The 13,483-nt window shown below is 35.8% G+C and overlaps 1 protein-coding gene across 1 annotated transcript in view; it reads right to left on the reverse strand.

The window, feature by feature from the left end:
• LOC105087697 (T-cell receptor-associated transmembrane adapter 1) overlaps positions 1 to 11,748 on the reverse strand; it is a 34,871-nt gene extending 23,123 nt beyond the window's left edge. Inside the window, exons 1-2 of the mRNA XM_010978397.3 lie at positions 11,501 to 11,748; positions 111 to 221 (exon numbers count right to left, since the gene is read on the reverse strand). Coding sequence (XP_010976699.1) covers positions 111 to 221; positions 11,501 to 11,507 — 118 coding nt within the window. The 5' untranslated portion in view covers positions 11,508 to 11,748. The remainder of the gene's footprint in view (positions 1 to 110; positions 222 to 11,500) is intronic.
• Between the last annotated feature and the right edge of the window lie 1,735 nt (positions 11,749 to 13,483).

Consider the following 13,483-nt stretch of genomic DNA (forward strand, 5'->3'; position numbering starts at 1 on the left):
AATATCCTATTGAATAGCGTTTCATAAAATTGTCTTTTTTTGGTAGGCTTTCCAGTGGCTCAAACTCCATTCAAGCAGGTATCACATGGCTATTTTTCAAAATGTCTTACCTTGTCGCTGCTTTTCCACATAGTGGGAAATGTTGAAGATCAGCGATATAGTCAGAGCTAAACCCAAGAAGGCGAGAATTGCCCAGACATAAAACTGGCATTCAGAGTTTTCTGCAAACAAAAGCAAACACATGCTTAATATAGTAGCTGCTTACTCATTTGTTTTGAACTGGGTATTCCTATGATTAAAACCACTGTATTTATCCACAATGAAGGACAAATTCTCTGCCAAGAAATTTATTAACATTGACAGCCAAACGCTTTTTACAGATTTCAAAATGGGTATTAGTGACAAGTCCCTGCATTCAGCATGGGTAAAAGACAGCAAGTTCCCCACATTCCTAGTGATGATGAAATAGAAGACATTTTTAGTCTAGCTACTAAAAGTTGAAAACTGGTGACTGATTATAAAAATTCTGGTTCAAAATCAAGACTACCCAAATTATGTAGAATCAAAATTGGCTATACTTTTCCCATTTCTTTAATTCTATAGTCATACATGCTCTCATGATGGAGAACACTTACTGCCTTCTGTTGATCCCAGTACTAGAGGACAGTGTGTGTTGGGATAAAACAATACTTCTGAAGTCGTAGTGACCCAGTTTCGTCAAGATTGGCTCACAGAGAAAAAAATGTGACAATGAATATATATATGTTCATGTATAACTGAAAAATTGTGCTCTACACTGGAATTTGACACAACATTGTAAAATGATTAAAAATGAATAAAAAATGTTAAAAAAAAAAAAAAAGATTAGCCACAGAGTTTTTTCTGACTATTTAATCCCCATGAACTGGTAATGGAGAGTTGGTTTTCTCTCTCCTTTCCCTCTGTGAAGGCCTCTTTTTTCATTTCTGAGCCCTTAATTATTTATGGCACTCTACACATATACAAGTGACTGCTAAGGTAATTAGCCTAGTTATAAATATATGTATAAGTATATTATAAAATATAAATAAGATATATTTACATACATATATAAAACTTGGCCAGTTATTCTAGTAGTCATATACCCATGTGAATGCTGATCCCAGAAAAATAACTTGTGATTTTCTAATACTAAATATTTATGTATTCAGTCAGTATCAACTAGACATCTCTTCTGTGCCAGGAACTATACCCTATATTAGGGAGTTAAAGAAAACAGAATCCGTGCCCTCAAGGAACTCTGTTTAGTTGGGGACATGAACTTATAAACACATAATAAGAAATGCAGTGTGAAAACAGCCATGATAGAGATTATGCTCCTTCATATTCTCAGCTTTCTCTCTGTGACTGCCCGGAATCAAAACATCTTAGGCCCTTTCAAAGAAATCCAAATACCACAATGTTAAACACAATAAAACTCAATGGGAGGGAAATGAGTTTTACTTCCGTAGCCTCTCTTTAACCCATTGAATAAAGAATCCCTAAACCCAAATGTTCTTTGTGTTGCTCTATTTTACTTCTTTTCTATATCTCAAATTTGACATTTGAATTGTTTTCTTCGAAGTATTGATATTGCAGTAGTGGTTGAACTGTCCTCCGTAGTCCTGTGTATTTGAGTTGCTTTATTTATTTATTAGCATCACTTATTTTTAAATGAGCGTAGTTAGGCATAGAGGTGATTATATATATACATTTATGATATAGATGTATGTATACATAAACATGCATATAATTTGCATATCACATTCATCTATACATTGCTTTGGTTTGAACTAGCCTCTGGCTCTTTCCACATGAGAAAATCTGTCTACTAATGTCTGCTACCTCTTTAATTTTATACCATGTAGTTAGATGTTCAAAATACCATAAGCTCCACAGAGAACAAAACCACTTCTGCGTTCTACTTGCTATGCCAGACATATCGTACATGAGTTATAAAAATTTTCAAAGAATTAATAAATGGGAAAAGTTAACTGATAATGGTAGTGAAATGTGTGATTTTATTTTCTTTAAGGGAATTTTTATGTTTCATAAATTATAAGAAAACTGAGAACATGTGAATAGTTTTTTTATCTTCTGCAATAGACCTACCAACTAATTTGGCTAAAAACACTAAGATTTGGAGAGGCCTAATTTATTCATCATGATCATAATCCCATAAATATTTATAGAATACTACAACATAATAATTATTAACTATTTAAAATAAATTTGAAATTCTAGTTATTGCATGGTACTGCATATATTTTTAGAATTATTTATTTGATTTTTATGTCTAATTGTTTATTAAAAAAAAAAACAAGTGCCTGCTGAGTGTAAATTTTTAAAATTCCAACAATATCAAAATGTAGAATAACATTTAAGGTCCTCTATTAAAACATAAATGGGACATTAATATAACACTTTTAGCCTTACCAGCGCATCTGGGGAATTTGTTTTTTTACCATTTTGTATATTATTTTTAGTGGTTGCATAGAATCTCACAGTGTTGCTGTAGTATAATTTTTCTGCCTATTCCTCTAAAATGGACATACTTTTTAAAAACATTTTCATTTTATAAATAATAATGCAAGAAACTCCATTGGACAGACATTTTGTCCATATGTGGACTTAATCTGGAGAAAGGTTCTTGGGAGTAGAATTGCTGAGTTAATGGAAATTTTTAAGGTAAACTTTTTCTGAGAGCGATTGTTCCCCACCTCCGGTTGATAATAGTCCCTTCCAGGTGGTTGATTTAACTGTAATGGTGAAAACTGGGACCAGCAAGCTGTCTCTTGCCAGATTGGTCTCAGTTTCCCTCTTTGCTGTCACAATACAGGGTTGTTAATGTCTGATTTCTGTGATTAAATTAATCATTACTATTAGTAAAGATTTTTTTCTGTTATTTTTCCTTGTGTGTCCCTTAAGGACCCACAGTCTAGCTACAGTTCTAACTTCATCCACATTTTAAAGCAATTTGAAGGCACACACTGTATTTTCTATTGAGGTATGTTTCGATTATCATCTTAGGCTACCTGCTTAGCCACATGAAGACTCTAATCACTCCCCCTCTATAGTCCCTGTGTTTGGTGACACTTAAATACGTGAACTTTAATTGCTACAAGGAAGCCAGACTTATTACACACATCATCCATGTTCATAGTTAAAAACAGTAAACACAGATATGCAAAAAACAAAATGATAAGAATCAACTTTAACCCTACTATCAAGAGACAATCACTGTGAACACCTCAGTTAATATGCTTCCAAACTTATTATTATTTTCTGTTTAGCAATTGTTATGGTTGAAGGCATAGGATTTAACTGTACTGACTATACTGTTACCTACTTTTGCCCCAATAATTTAAAGCATGCTTCTTTTCCTAGAAACAAAATATTCTTCCATTCCCTATATTCCATTGTATGGATTTTCCATAATTTATTTAATCAACCCCCTATTGTTAGACACTTAAGTTGCTTCTAATTTTTAGTCACATAAGCAATCTTGTGATGAATATCTGTAGCCAAAACTAGACACCCAATTTTACTTTTTTAAAGGTAACAGTTGCTAGAAGGGGAATGCTGGATCAAAGGATATGCACATCTCAAAGGATTTTGATGTCTTGATGGCAAACATTTTAAAAAGGTACTAAGCAGATCCTTCTCAGGTCAATGTGGCCTCTGTTCCTATTAGTTCAATAGGCCCTGACTTTATAGTTCCTTCCGTTAATCCTGGCTACATCAGCCACCACTCTTAATCTGGCTACTATCTTTCCACATTGTCCCCATGCCCTCCCCTCCTCCGTGGTTTCTGCAGAACATGGTCCCTTTGTTCTATCTCTAGAGCCAGTGACATAGGTCCTTCAGGAGAAGGTGCCTGCTCCTATTTCTGCCCTAAACATAGAGGACATCACACTCTTCTTCCCTTACCGTGTGTTATTTCCACAAAATGTTACTCTAAGTTTCCTGCTTGTCTTTTAGGGATTGCCCACTACACCCCCCAATAACACGCCTTGCTCCAGTCGTTCTGAAGCTCCTTCAGCTTTCAGTCGGTACCACACTTCCCATTTCATGCCTCTGTGTCTGTATATTTGCCCCCTTTCCTGAAACACCTTTCCCCTTGGCCCTCTGACAAATTCCTACAAATCCAACTTCTCTCTGAAGCTTTCACTCAGTGCTACCCTTCCCTCACCAAGTGCCCTCTTATATATCCCTGTGCATGTCAACAAATACTGAGGTAATCACTTGTGTATAAAAGTCTGCCCCCCACTAGACTGTGACAGAAAGGACAGGAAGAATGTCTGATGGATCTTTATCTTCATGCTTTAATTTCCTATTGTACCTATTATTATGGGGACTCAGTGAGTTAAGACATGTAATGAGATTTACAGTACAGCATTTCTCACTAATAAAATGCTCAAAAAATGGTATCTTTTGTTGCCATTATTATCTTATTATTATTATCTTAATACTGGTGAGACTCCTACTATTATTTCTGCAACCTATTCAGCACAAAGTAGGTGTTGGCTAAAGATGTGTCAACTGATAAATACACATGAAGAGTGGAATCAAGAAGGGGAATGGAATGACCAGGGCCAACAGAAAGGTTCTGATCAAGTGAGAGCTAGACACATCCACAACCCAGGAGGAGACCAACTGAGATTGTTACATTTGTCTCTAGCACTACCAAGGGGAAAGGACCTACCTCCCACAGCTGGGAAACAGATCTCTGTGAGAAGAGGAACTCACTGCAGCTTTGGTAAATCCTAATTCTCTCTGCCCCAAATCTGTATCTGCCAAAACATCTGTGATTATTGTCTGTTTCCTAGGAAACTTGATACAAGGAAATCGGGGCTAACAGCTAGCTGTCTGATTAGATTTATGGGGGTGGTCACAACTCTAAATGTAAAATGTAATTTTCTTGTTTAAAAAAATTAGTCTTTGAGGACTTTGATTATTGTCAGTAAAATCTCCAGAAAAAGGAAATTTAGAAAACATCGCTAGCTGAGCTAAGCTGTGAACCCAGTTGCAACTCTAAATAATACACACTTGTGTAAAACTGGGATGCTGGCATAAAAGCTGAGAGTCAGGGTGAGTAGAAACAGCCTCTTCACAGACCACAGGATCATCTTGAGAAGCGTAGCACGAGGGTGTGCTTTCACTCTCTCCTCTTCAACCTTTGCCTTAAAGACCTTATATGTTTATTTTTACTTATTAAATGCACACCCCCTCCTATGAGAACAGAAAAATGGATGTATTCCTGCATGCTGACAATATGGTTCTACCTTCATAAACCAAGAGTAGCCTCATGAAATAGTTGTTTTGTCTAGTCATTGTCAGAGAAAGAATGACTGAAGACCAACTACTTTTTTTAGAGGACAACACATTAAGTTTTTTTCAATCAAATCACAACACTACTTAAAACTCAGATTGTTTTCAGCAGACGTTCTTTATTATTTCTTTTTATTTTCAGCCTAGAAACTATACACCATAATATAATGTAGTATAGTATAACTTACCTAGGAACACAACACATTGACCAAAAAGCTGCACTGCTGAAAATTAAGCCTTTAATGAATGTTTAAATAATTTACCTTGAGCCAAATTGGGCGACTTGTAACCTGGCTTTAGAAATAGACTGGCCTGGAAATATTGCGTCAAATCCCTATGACATATACTTTGGAAATTTGATTATTCATTTATACACATGACGAAAAGAGTGAAAACTGATTTTGGAAGGAGATTTTTGATCCTTGCTGGAGGTTCTCCCTGAATCTATCTCTGAACGGAGGCTTCGATGACTTTCTATCCTAGGACATGTTCCTGTTATGTTCCTAAGATTTCTTAAGAGAATATCAAACTTGCTTCCATCTCTGCCAATGACCTGCCTAAAATGACAGCAGAGAACTGAACTTCAGGTAGTAGTTGCAAAATGAAAATTGAAACTCTCTGTTGCTCTTTTTGTTTTTTATCATTTTCCACATTTTCTGCCTTTGTTATCAGGGCAAGAAAAAGCTCATTTTAGGAAGAACAGCCTGTATGGAACTTGCTGTTAGATTCGTTCCTTACAGAGATGCTATGGATTAGAAGATGTTGTTTAATACATCATTTGGTATCAGGTATAAGAAGCTAGGGATCTCCTCAAGAACAAGACATTTTTACTCTTATAATCCATGTGAATATTGCCACTGGCCATCTGTCTGTCTTTGTGTATCATTTGACACACAATCTACCTTAAGGAAATCTCTGGGATTATGATACTTATTGTTGTGACTAATTATATCCCTTGCTCCTTATTTTATCTTTGCCTTGATTTATCTGGTTATCTTTTATACTCTTCTATGCACTTTTAATACTTCTCTTTCTGAGGGAGGGGTAAGAAAGCAAATACATACATAGAAAGTAATAACAGATCTTTGGAATTTATCATTCTTGGGAGAACTAATAACATCCATCTCCTTTGTACTTAGTTTTATTCCTTTCCATTTCTCACAGCGTCTAGAATTCAGTATATACTCAATAAATAGTTGTGGTGTGGGCAAATTAAATATAGCACAGTATCAAAAGGTGTACTTCAAAGCAGTAAGCAGAAAGCATTAATTTCATTTTAAAATTATACTGATGCTAACCATAAATTATCCTATCATTCACACAAAAATTATATTTCAATTAGAAATTTTTCTTTCTCTTTTTTAATTAAGGGGAGCACTGAAAAGTTTTTATTAGTCCATTAATTGCTACAAGAAGATAATTTTGTTTTCAGCTACAGGGAAGCAACCAAATCAATACCCCCAGTCTACCCTTTACACTGAAGGCTTAGGAAGGTCCTAGTAATTTTCATGAAATTTGTCAGCAACTCTAAGGCAAGAACTTGGACTACACTGTACATGCCTGTAGGGCTGGGTTTTTTCATTTGCTGTAAGAGTAAATTTGTTTCACATAAACAATTGAAGGCCTTTTAAAACCCAGGCTAAATTCTAACATGTCAGGGTTGGTTTCACATAGTCTCCAGTTTTCCTCTGACTTTAGGAGTCCATGATTCCTGTCTAACCCTTCTGTTTTCCAAGATATTTTTCTTTTGTGATGTAATCTGAGTTACAAATAGGAAGATTTTCATTTAGAAGTTTTGTATTTCATGACATTCTTGATGTCGTTCATAATTTTGTGATTGCCTGCAATAAATGCCCCCATTTTGGAAAACAAAACACACAGAGACGAGAAGATACTGAATAGCTAAATGGTGGAGATTTTCAACTTGAATGATAGATTTGTATAAATATTCACATACACACACACTCACGTACTTCCTACCTCCCCTTACCCAGTTATTTTCCATATGCAGCATGGAAAGTCCTCCAGCCCCAGATGGGTATCCATTTAGCACAGACAGTGCCTCTTATAATAGTAGATGCGCAAAGTGCCTAAAAATTCTTGCCCAGCAAATGCAGTCTTTAGTATCATTCTTCATTAATTGTAATTACTTTCATTTATATAGATTTTATCAATTTAAAAAGAATGCCTACACAATTTTAATTTAGCAATTTACACTGCTACAAAGCTAAGGTCTCGGGAAGTTATTTATGAGGTAATGACAGCTAGGAAAACTATGATTTAAGTTTCTGTCTAGCTTTCAACTACCAGGGGCTAAGAGTAGTAGATTTAATTATAAGACCTCTGACTCCCTCAAAGCCTACAGTACTTGGCAAGCACTGTATTTGGAATTCACAATTACAAGTACTCTGGAAAGAAACCCAGCTAAGCAAATGTAATGTCTTTCTGCTGGCAGGTTTGATTCATACAGAAGCCTTTACTTAACAGTTAACTTAAACAGTTAACAACAGAAAAGCAATAAATGTAATGCCCAAATTGTTTCTCCTTCAGAGGCTCTGTAACTGAGTTTCTAGCTTATAGGACATGGCTTTCCTTGATGGTTTCTCTTCCTTGGTTTGTAAATTCTCCCAGTGCAGTGACCATCTCTTCTTTGTGTATATTTCCATGAATGTGTATTATTTTAAGCACCCTAGAAAGTTCAACAAAAAGTTCTGATATTACAGTCCCCCTGGATTCTACTTATAAAATGAATTTTTCTTTTTATGGTGATGGTTTGGTGCTAAAGTAGGCACATTCCTGATGACTCTTTGATGTGGCTTGTTGTCACCATGGACACAGCCTCTGCTCCCATTATCCGTTCCCATCATGCCATCAACCAGAGGCACCAGAATCACGGAAACGAGCCCTGAAAGAAGTTCTCAGACCTCGTCCCAGGCTTTCGCGTAAATAAGATACTGTTTTTAATGCAAGGTTGGAAAACTGCCAAACTTAAACGAGTGTCTATTACTAACAAAAGGTTATTTGAAATGTGAATGATATATGCCGGTTAGGCCCATGGTGGGGAGAGGGACGGTAGCCACATGAGGCTTTGGAATGTCTGTTTTTGAAGTGTGTGGACAAAGAATGAGGGAAGTTACTTACTAGCTGTGTGACTTTCCGCAAATCCCTGAACCTCACACTAAGCCAACCGTGCTACTGAAGTTCAGATCCCCATCTATGTGACATGAAGTTCCCCCTTCATGATTCCTTGTAGATAATGCTTACTGGATTTAACGGAGGACGGCATACACATGGGCGTGAGACGAAGGGTAGATTTTAAGATAATAGGTTATGATTCCGCTAGTACTTCACTCTTTGTCTCTTTTAAACTTGGAATTGGTAAACTCAAGAAGTCCTTTTGGGATTAACGTGCCGCCAAAATCCCTGCTGTGGACAAACCTCTCTCTCCTTCTCTGGATTTGGCTGCTCCACTTTGCATATGTGTTCCTCATTTCCTATTGGAGGAGAGCCTGGGAAGAGCCTCTGAAGGTGGCATGGGAGTGTGGCAACTTTCATCCAACAAAATACCGTAACTCTTATGTTTCTTTACTGTTTTAAGAAGGCCTGTTAATTTTTTCTCTCTTCTTTTTAATTCAGGAATGCTGAAAAAATGAAATTTTTAAATGCCTGGAAAAGAGTCCAATATTTATTTATTCACTATGAACTAGCCATTTGTGGAGATTTATTTCTTAGAGCTGTGACCTTTGAGTGACAATCTCTCCTGGGTTAACTTAAAATCTCTGTCCAATATTACCTAAATTAAATGGTGAAACATTGACCCATCTTTAATTTAAAGAACAACTGAGTTTCAAAGATGATTCATAAATTAGTCCTATCTAGTCTCTAAAAGAAAGACTTTCATTGTTCTCAAAAGGTGATTGGGGCTCAAGGGAAGACAAAACTGAGTAAAGACAATGAGAATCCTTTTTTTTTTTTCTTCTGAAAAACAGCGATGTGTAACTACATTGTGAATCATTGTTTAACCTAAATTAATGGTAGCCAAAAGGCATTGTTTCTGCCATTTGATTCAGTTAATACTGATTTTATATGAAGACAGAAACACAGTAGGAATAATGATGCTGGAACACTTATTGCTGCTGTGGTTACAAGGCATTAGAGGTAGGAGAAAAGGGGAGATTTAGGTTTTTCTTGTCAGACATCATTTTACTCAATTAGGAATCATTTTACTTTTTCATTGTGTTCACACTTATTTTCATTTTTGACCACCTATCTAAACATAAGGAATACTATCGTTCAAGTATCTTTTTTTCACATTTAGCATTCTGGGGTCTTGATTTTGTTTGTTGTTTTGCTTTTAAGATCTATGAGGCTTTAATGACAAATACTGTATATATTTTATCTCTTCTGTGGAACTGTAGGTCTTAATTGGCAACAGAGGAGCTCTGTATTATTCCTGAAGGGATCTAAATCTAAACTATGAAATTATATGGAGGAAATCTGACCATCCCTTCCAAATTTAGAATGAATTAATGGGAAATAGTTGAATGTCATATTCAGAGCCTTCAGCCTGCCCATCCTTGCCAAGTTCCCCATGACCATGAGCTCATGGCAATATGTCACTAGCAAAACTGGAACAATTGTTTTTGTTCTTTGCTAATATATATACCTGGAAAAGATAAAGGGAGTTAAGAAAATCATACATCAGGTTATATTCCCTGTGTGATTAATCCAACCAATTGATTTTAAAATCCATTGAACAAGCCACTGGGAAGCAAATTCACAGAAATTATAATACTTATTGTCTTTATAAATGACTCATACATATTGATATTAAAATACTATTAGCATAATAATTAAGCCAAAGATGTAATCAGACAATTTGCAAATGATAGAATAATTGTAAACTGTTTAAAAGCCCAGGCAAAAATGTTCATCCTCGTTATAATCAAAGTAATACATAATAAACAATGGGTTAGCATGTTGCGCTTATCAAATTAGTGGTTTTTTTAAGTGAGATCAGCTTGTTAAGGAGAAACGCTGCTGGGATGAGAGTGAACTGGCATCAGTCTTGGAAAGGCAATTTGGCATTAATGAGACTTAAAATGTTCACAACTTCTTATTCAGTAATTCCATGTCTAGAAATCTTTCCTAAGAAAATAACCCTTAATATAGAAAAAGCTACAGAGTTGTCCATCTTTTTTGCCATTTAAAATATAAAAAGACTGGCTACAACCTAAATGTCCAACAATAAACAAAGAACTAAGTAAACTATAATTAACCCAACAGATGTCACTTTGTGCATTCACATAAAGCAATTAAGCAGAAGTTATCATAAAGATGGAAATGGTTATAGTATGTTAGTGAAAAAGCTGAATATATTATTTTATGTTCATTATTATTTCAGTTATGAAAAGCAAACCACAAAGAAGTTGGAAAGACATACAACATAATATCTCATTTTTTAAAATGATGAAAACGACATAAAATTTTTTTCCGTATGTATTTCACAGCTCTCTCACTTTATATAATATGCATGTCTTCTCTTATAACAAAAAGATGTTTTATTAAAGAAATAAAAAGTACAGAAAAGGATGAAGGAGGAATGATCAATCAACGTGGAGCAGACATTCGGCTAATGAATGTAGATTCCACCCTCACAGTTCATTCTACAAGTGATGGAATTTTCACTGGCCTTTGCCAAATTGTCATCTCTTTGAGAGTTGATGATTGGATCGATTTCTGGGAAGATAATATATGCCTAAAATCTAAGGAATTAGAATGTTGCTACTCCTAACCTGCTTTATAACTAAACCAAAGAGGAATATGCATGGTCAACAAAAGTTTCTTTAAAAATAAGTACTCTAAATTGTGTGATTATCAAGGAACACTTAGTAATTGAATAGATACAACTACCTTTATATTATCAAATACTGCCTAACTTTTTATTTTCAGAGAAAATAGTCAACTTACACACGTTACTATATTTCAAAATATGTTCTAATTATGGTAAAGATTATCTCACACTTTTGAAATAATTGTGTAAACGAATTTACTTGCCCAACATGAAGTGTCTTTTTGCCAGAGGCTTGGGAATTATCATGTGAATTTTTAAGCATAGGAATTGAACAAAAGAATTTTAAATGCCACTTACCTGACATGCTTCTTCTCTCAGAGAAATCCTTATGTAGCCATAGGCAAATGTATGGATTAAAAATGCTCCCCCAAGCTTTTTTTTCTAAGTTAACGTTGCTCTATTATGTTAGAAGCAGTGTGGCAGTAAACCTTGTCTTTATCTGCACCTCTGTTTTTTCTCTCTTCTCTTTCTTAAAATCTTTTGTGTGTACTTTGTTCAGTTACAAACAGGAAACGTGGTGATGGTGGCTTCTAGAGTTTTAATCTGAAACCAGTAGTCTGTTACATTTTTGTGAAACGTGAGAAGAAAAATCCCACAAGCCTCTGTACTCTGGTATTTGAATTTTTATCAATACCTGCATCAAATTTTAAAATAAGTAGTAAAATCAAGGTATGAATTAGACTAGGAAGGATCTGCCATCTCTTGGGAGAGAATCTAGGGATCCCCTCCCAAGTGAGGTCACAGGAAAATAAAATGAAATATACGAAACCGGGGAGGAAACAGTGAGAAGCCCCCAGGTGTGTTCAGCTGCTGGCTGTGTTCTCTTTGAGGCAGAGGAGAGGGAATTCACACTTTTTGAACACTTAACTATGTATCAGGTAGCTTCTACACACTATCTTGCTGGGACATTCAGTGCCTGCTTTCTGTCCTGCCAATCCTTGCCTCCGCCAATGTGAGTCCCTCTGTCCCATCTGGGGCCCCATGGTGACAAGCTCCAGCTCTCAACCCCCACCCCAGAGTCTCCATAGCAGAAGTTCTTGAAGGTTAGTATGCAGAAGTGTCTTATGTGGCATGAGTTTAACATGCCTATGCCTGAGCCCTACTGAATCAAAGTATTTGGAGTGGAAATCTGCATTTTCACTATTATCCTTGGCTATTTTAATATAAGTGTTCTGGGCAACCTCTGAGAAACTTACATGGATATGTCACTGGTAGTTTTGTTTTTAACATGATTCAGATAGAGACTGTCTGGGTCATATCTACGTATACAGTTTGTACATGTTTCTGTGTATGTTTACCTGCTGCATATTATATGCTTATGCATATTTGCTTATGGACTTCACCAATTTTGTTTAATTATAGAATAATGGCAAATCTGAATCCCATTTATGACAGAAAGAGACGTACTTAAAACTTTAAGAACTCAAACTTTAAAGGAAACTTCAGAATGAGACTTGGGGCACACGGACTCAAAGCAAAGACATTAGTTGCTTAGTTGATTTCTCTAAGATTCCTGAGGGCAAGGAGAACATTGATCTTATGCATTATTAAAACTCCAGCATCTCGAATAATGCCTGGCCCATTGTAGGTCTCAATAAATATTCTCACAGTGATTGAATAAATAAAAGGAACATTCGTTTTCTGCTTTCTCCCTGCTCCATTGTAGAAAACAACTACCTAGTAACCAAAATACAGTGCTTCTCTTGTCCTTGGACTGAGTTAACTAAACATGAACAGGTTTTTTTCCCCCCCAAAATATTTCTTGTGAATCATTGATTCAGAATCTATAAAACTGAAAGAGACCATGGAGATTCTCTAGTCTCATCTTCTAAAAAAGCATTTTCAAAATATGTTTCATAGAATACATTTTGTTCTAGGTCTTTAAGAAACTCTTGGAAAAAATACGCCTTCAACAAATGTATTTGGAAAAATTGTGTATTATTTTCACCTCTGTGGATGCAAATTTGTATATTAAAGTCTTAGATAAGTTGTACAAAAAAGGAAACCTGAATAATGTTTTTTATTGGTGCTTTTTTAAACCTATTTGTGCAGAGAAGCTTTGGTTCAGCTGCCATCTGTTAGCAGGGTGGCAGATTGTATGAGCAGGCCTGGATGCCTACAGGCGAAGAGCTCAAGGGAATAGAAGTCTTGAGTTCATGTAGGGACCAGAGGACAACAAAGAACCAGAAGGATCCATCCAAGAATTAGAGAGAACCCAGCAATGGAGACAGCTGAAGAGAGGACATTCAGACTGCCAGGGAGCTTTGGACACCTGAGACA

This window comes from Camelus dromedarius, chromosome 2, assembly GCF_036321535.1.
Source record: "Camelus dromedarius isolate mCamDro1 chromosome 2, mCamDro1.pat, whole genome shotgun sequence".
NCBI classification, from domain to species: domain Eukaryota; kingdom Metazoa; phylum Chordata; class Mammalia; order Artiodactyla; family Camelidae; genus Camelus; species Camelus dromedarius.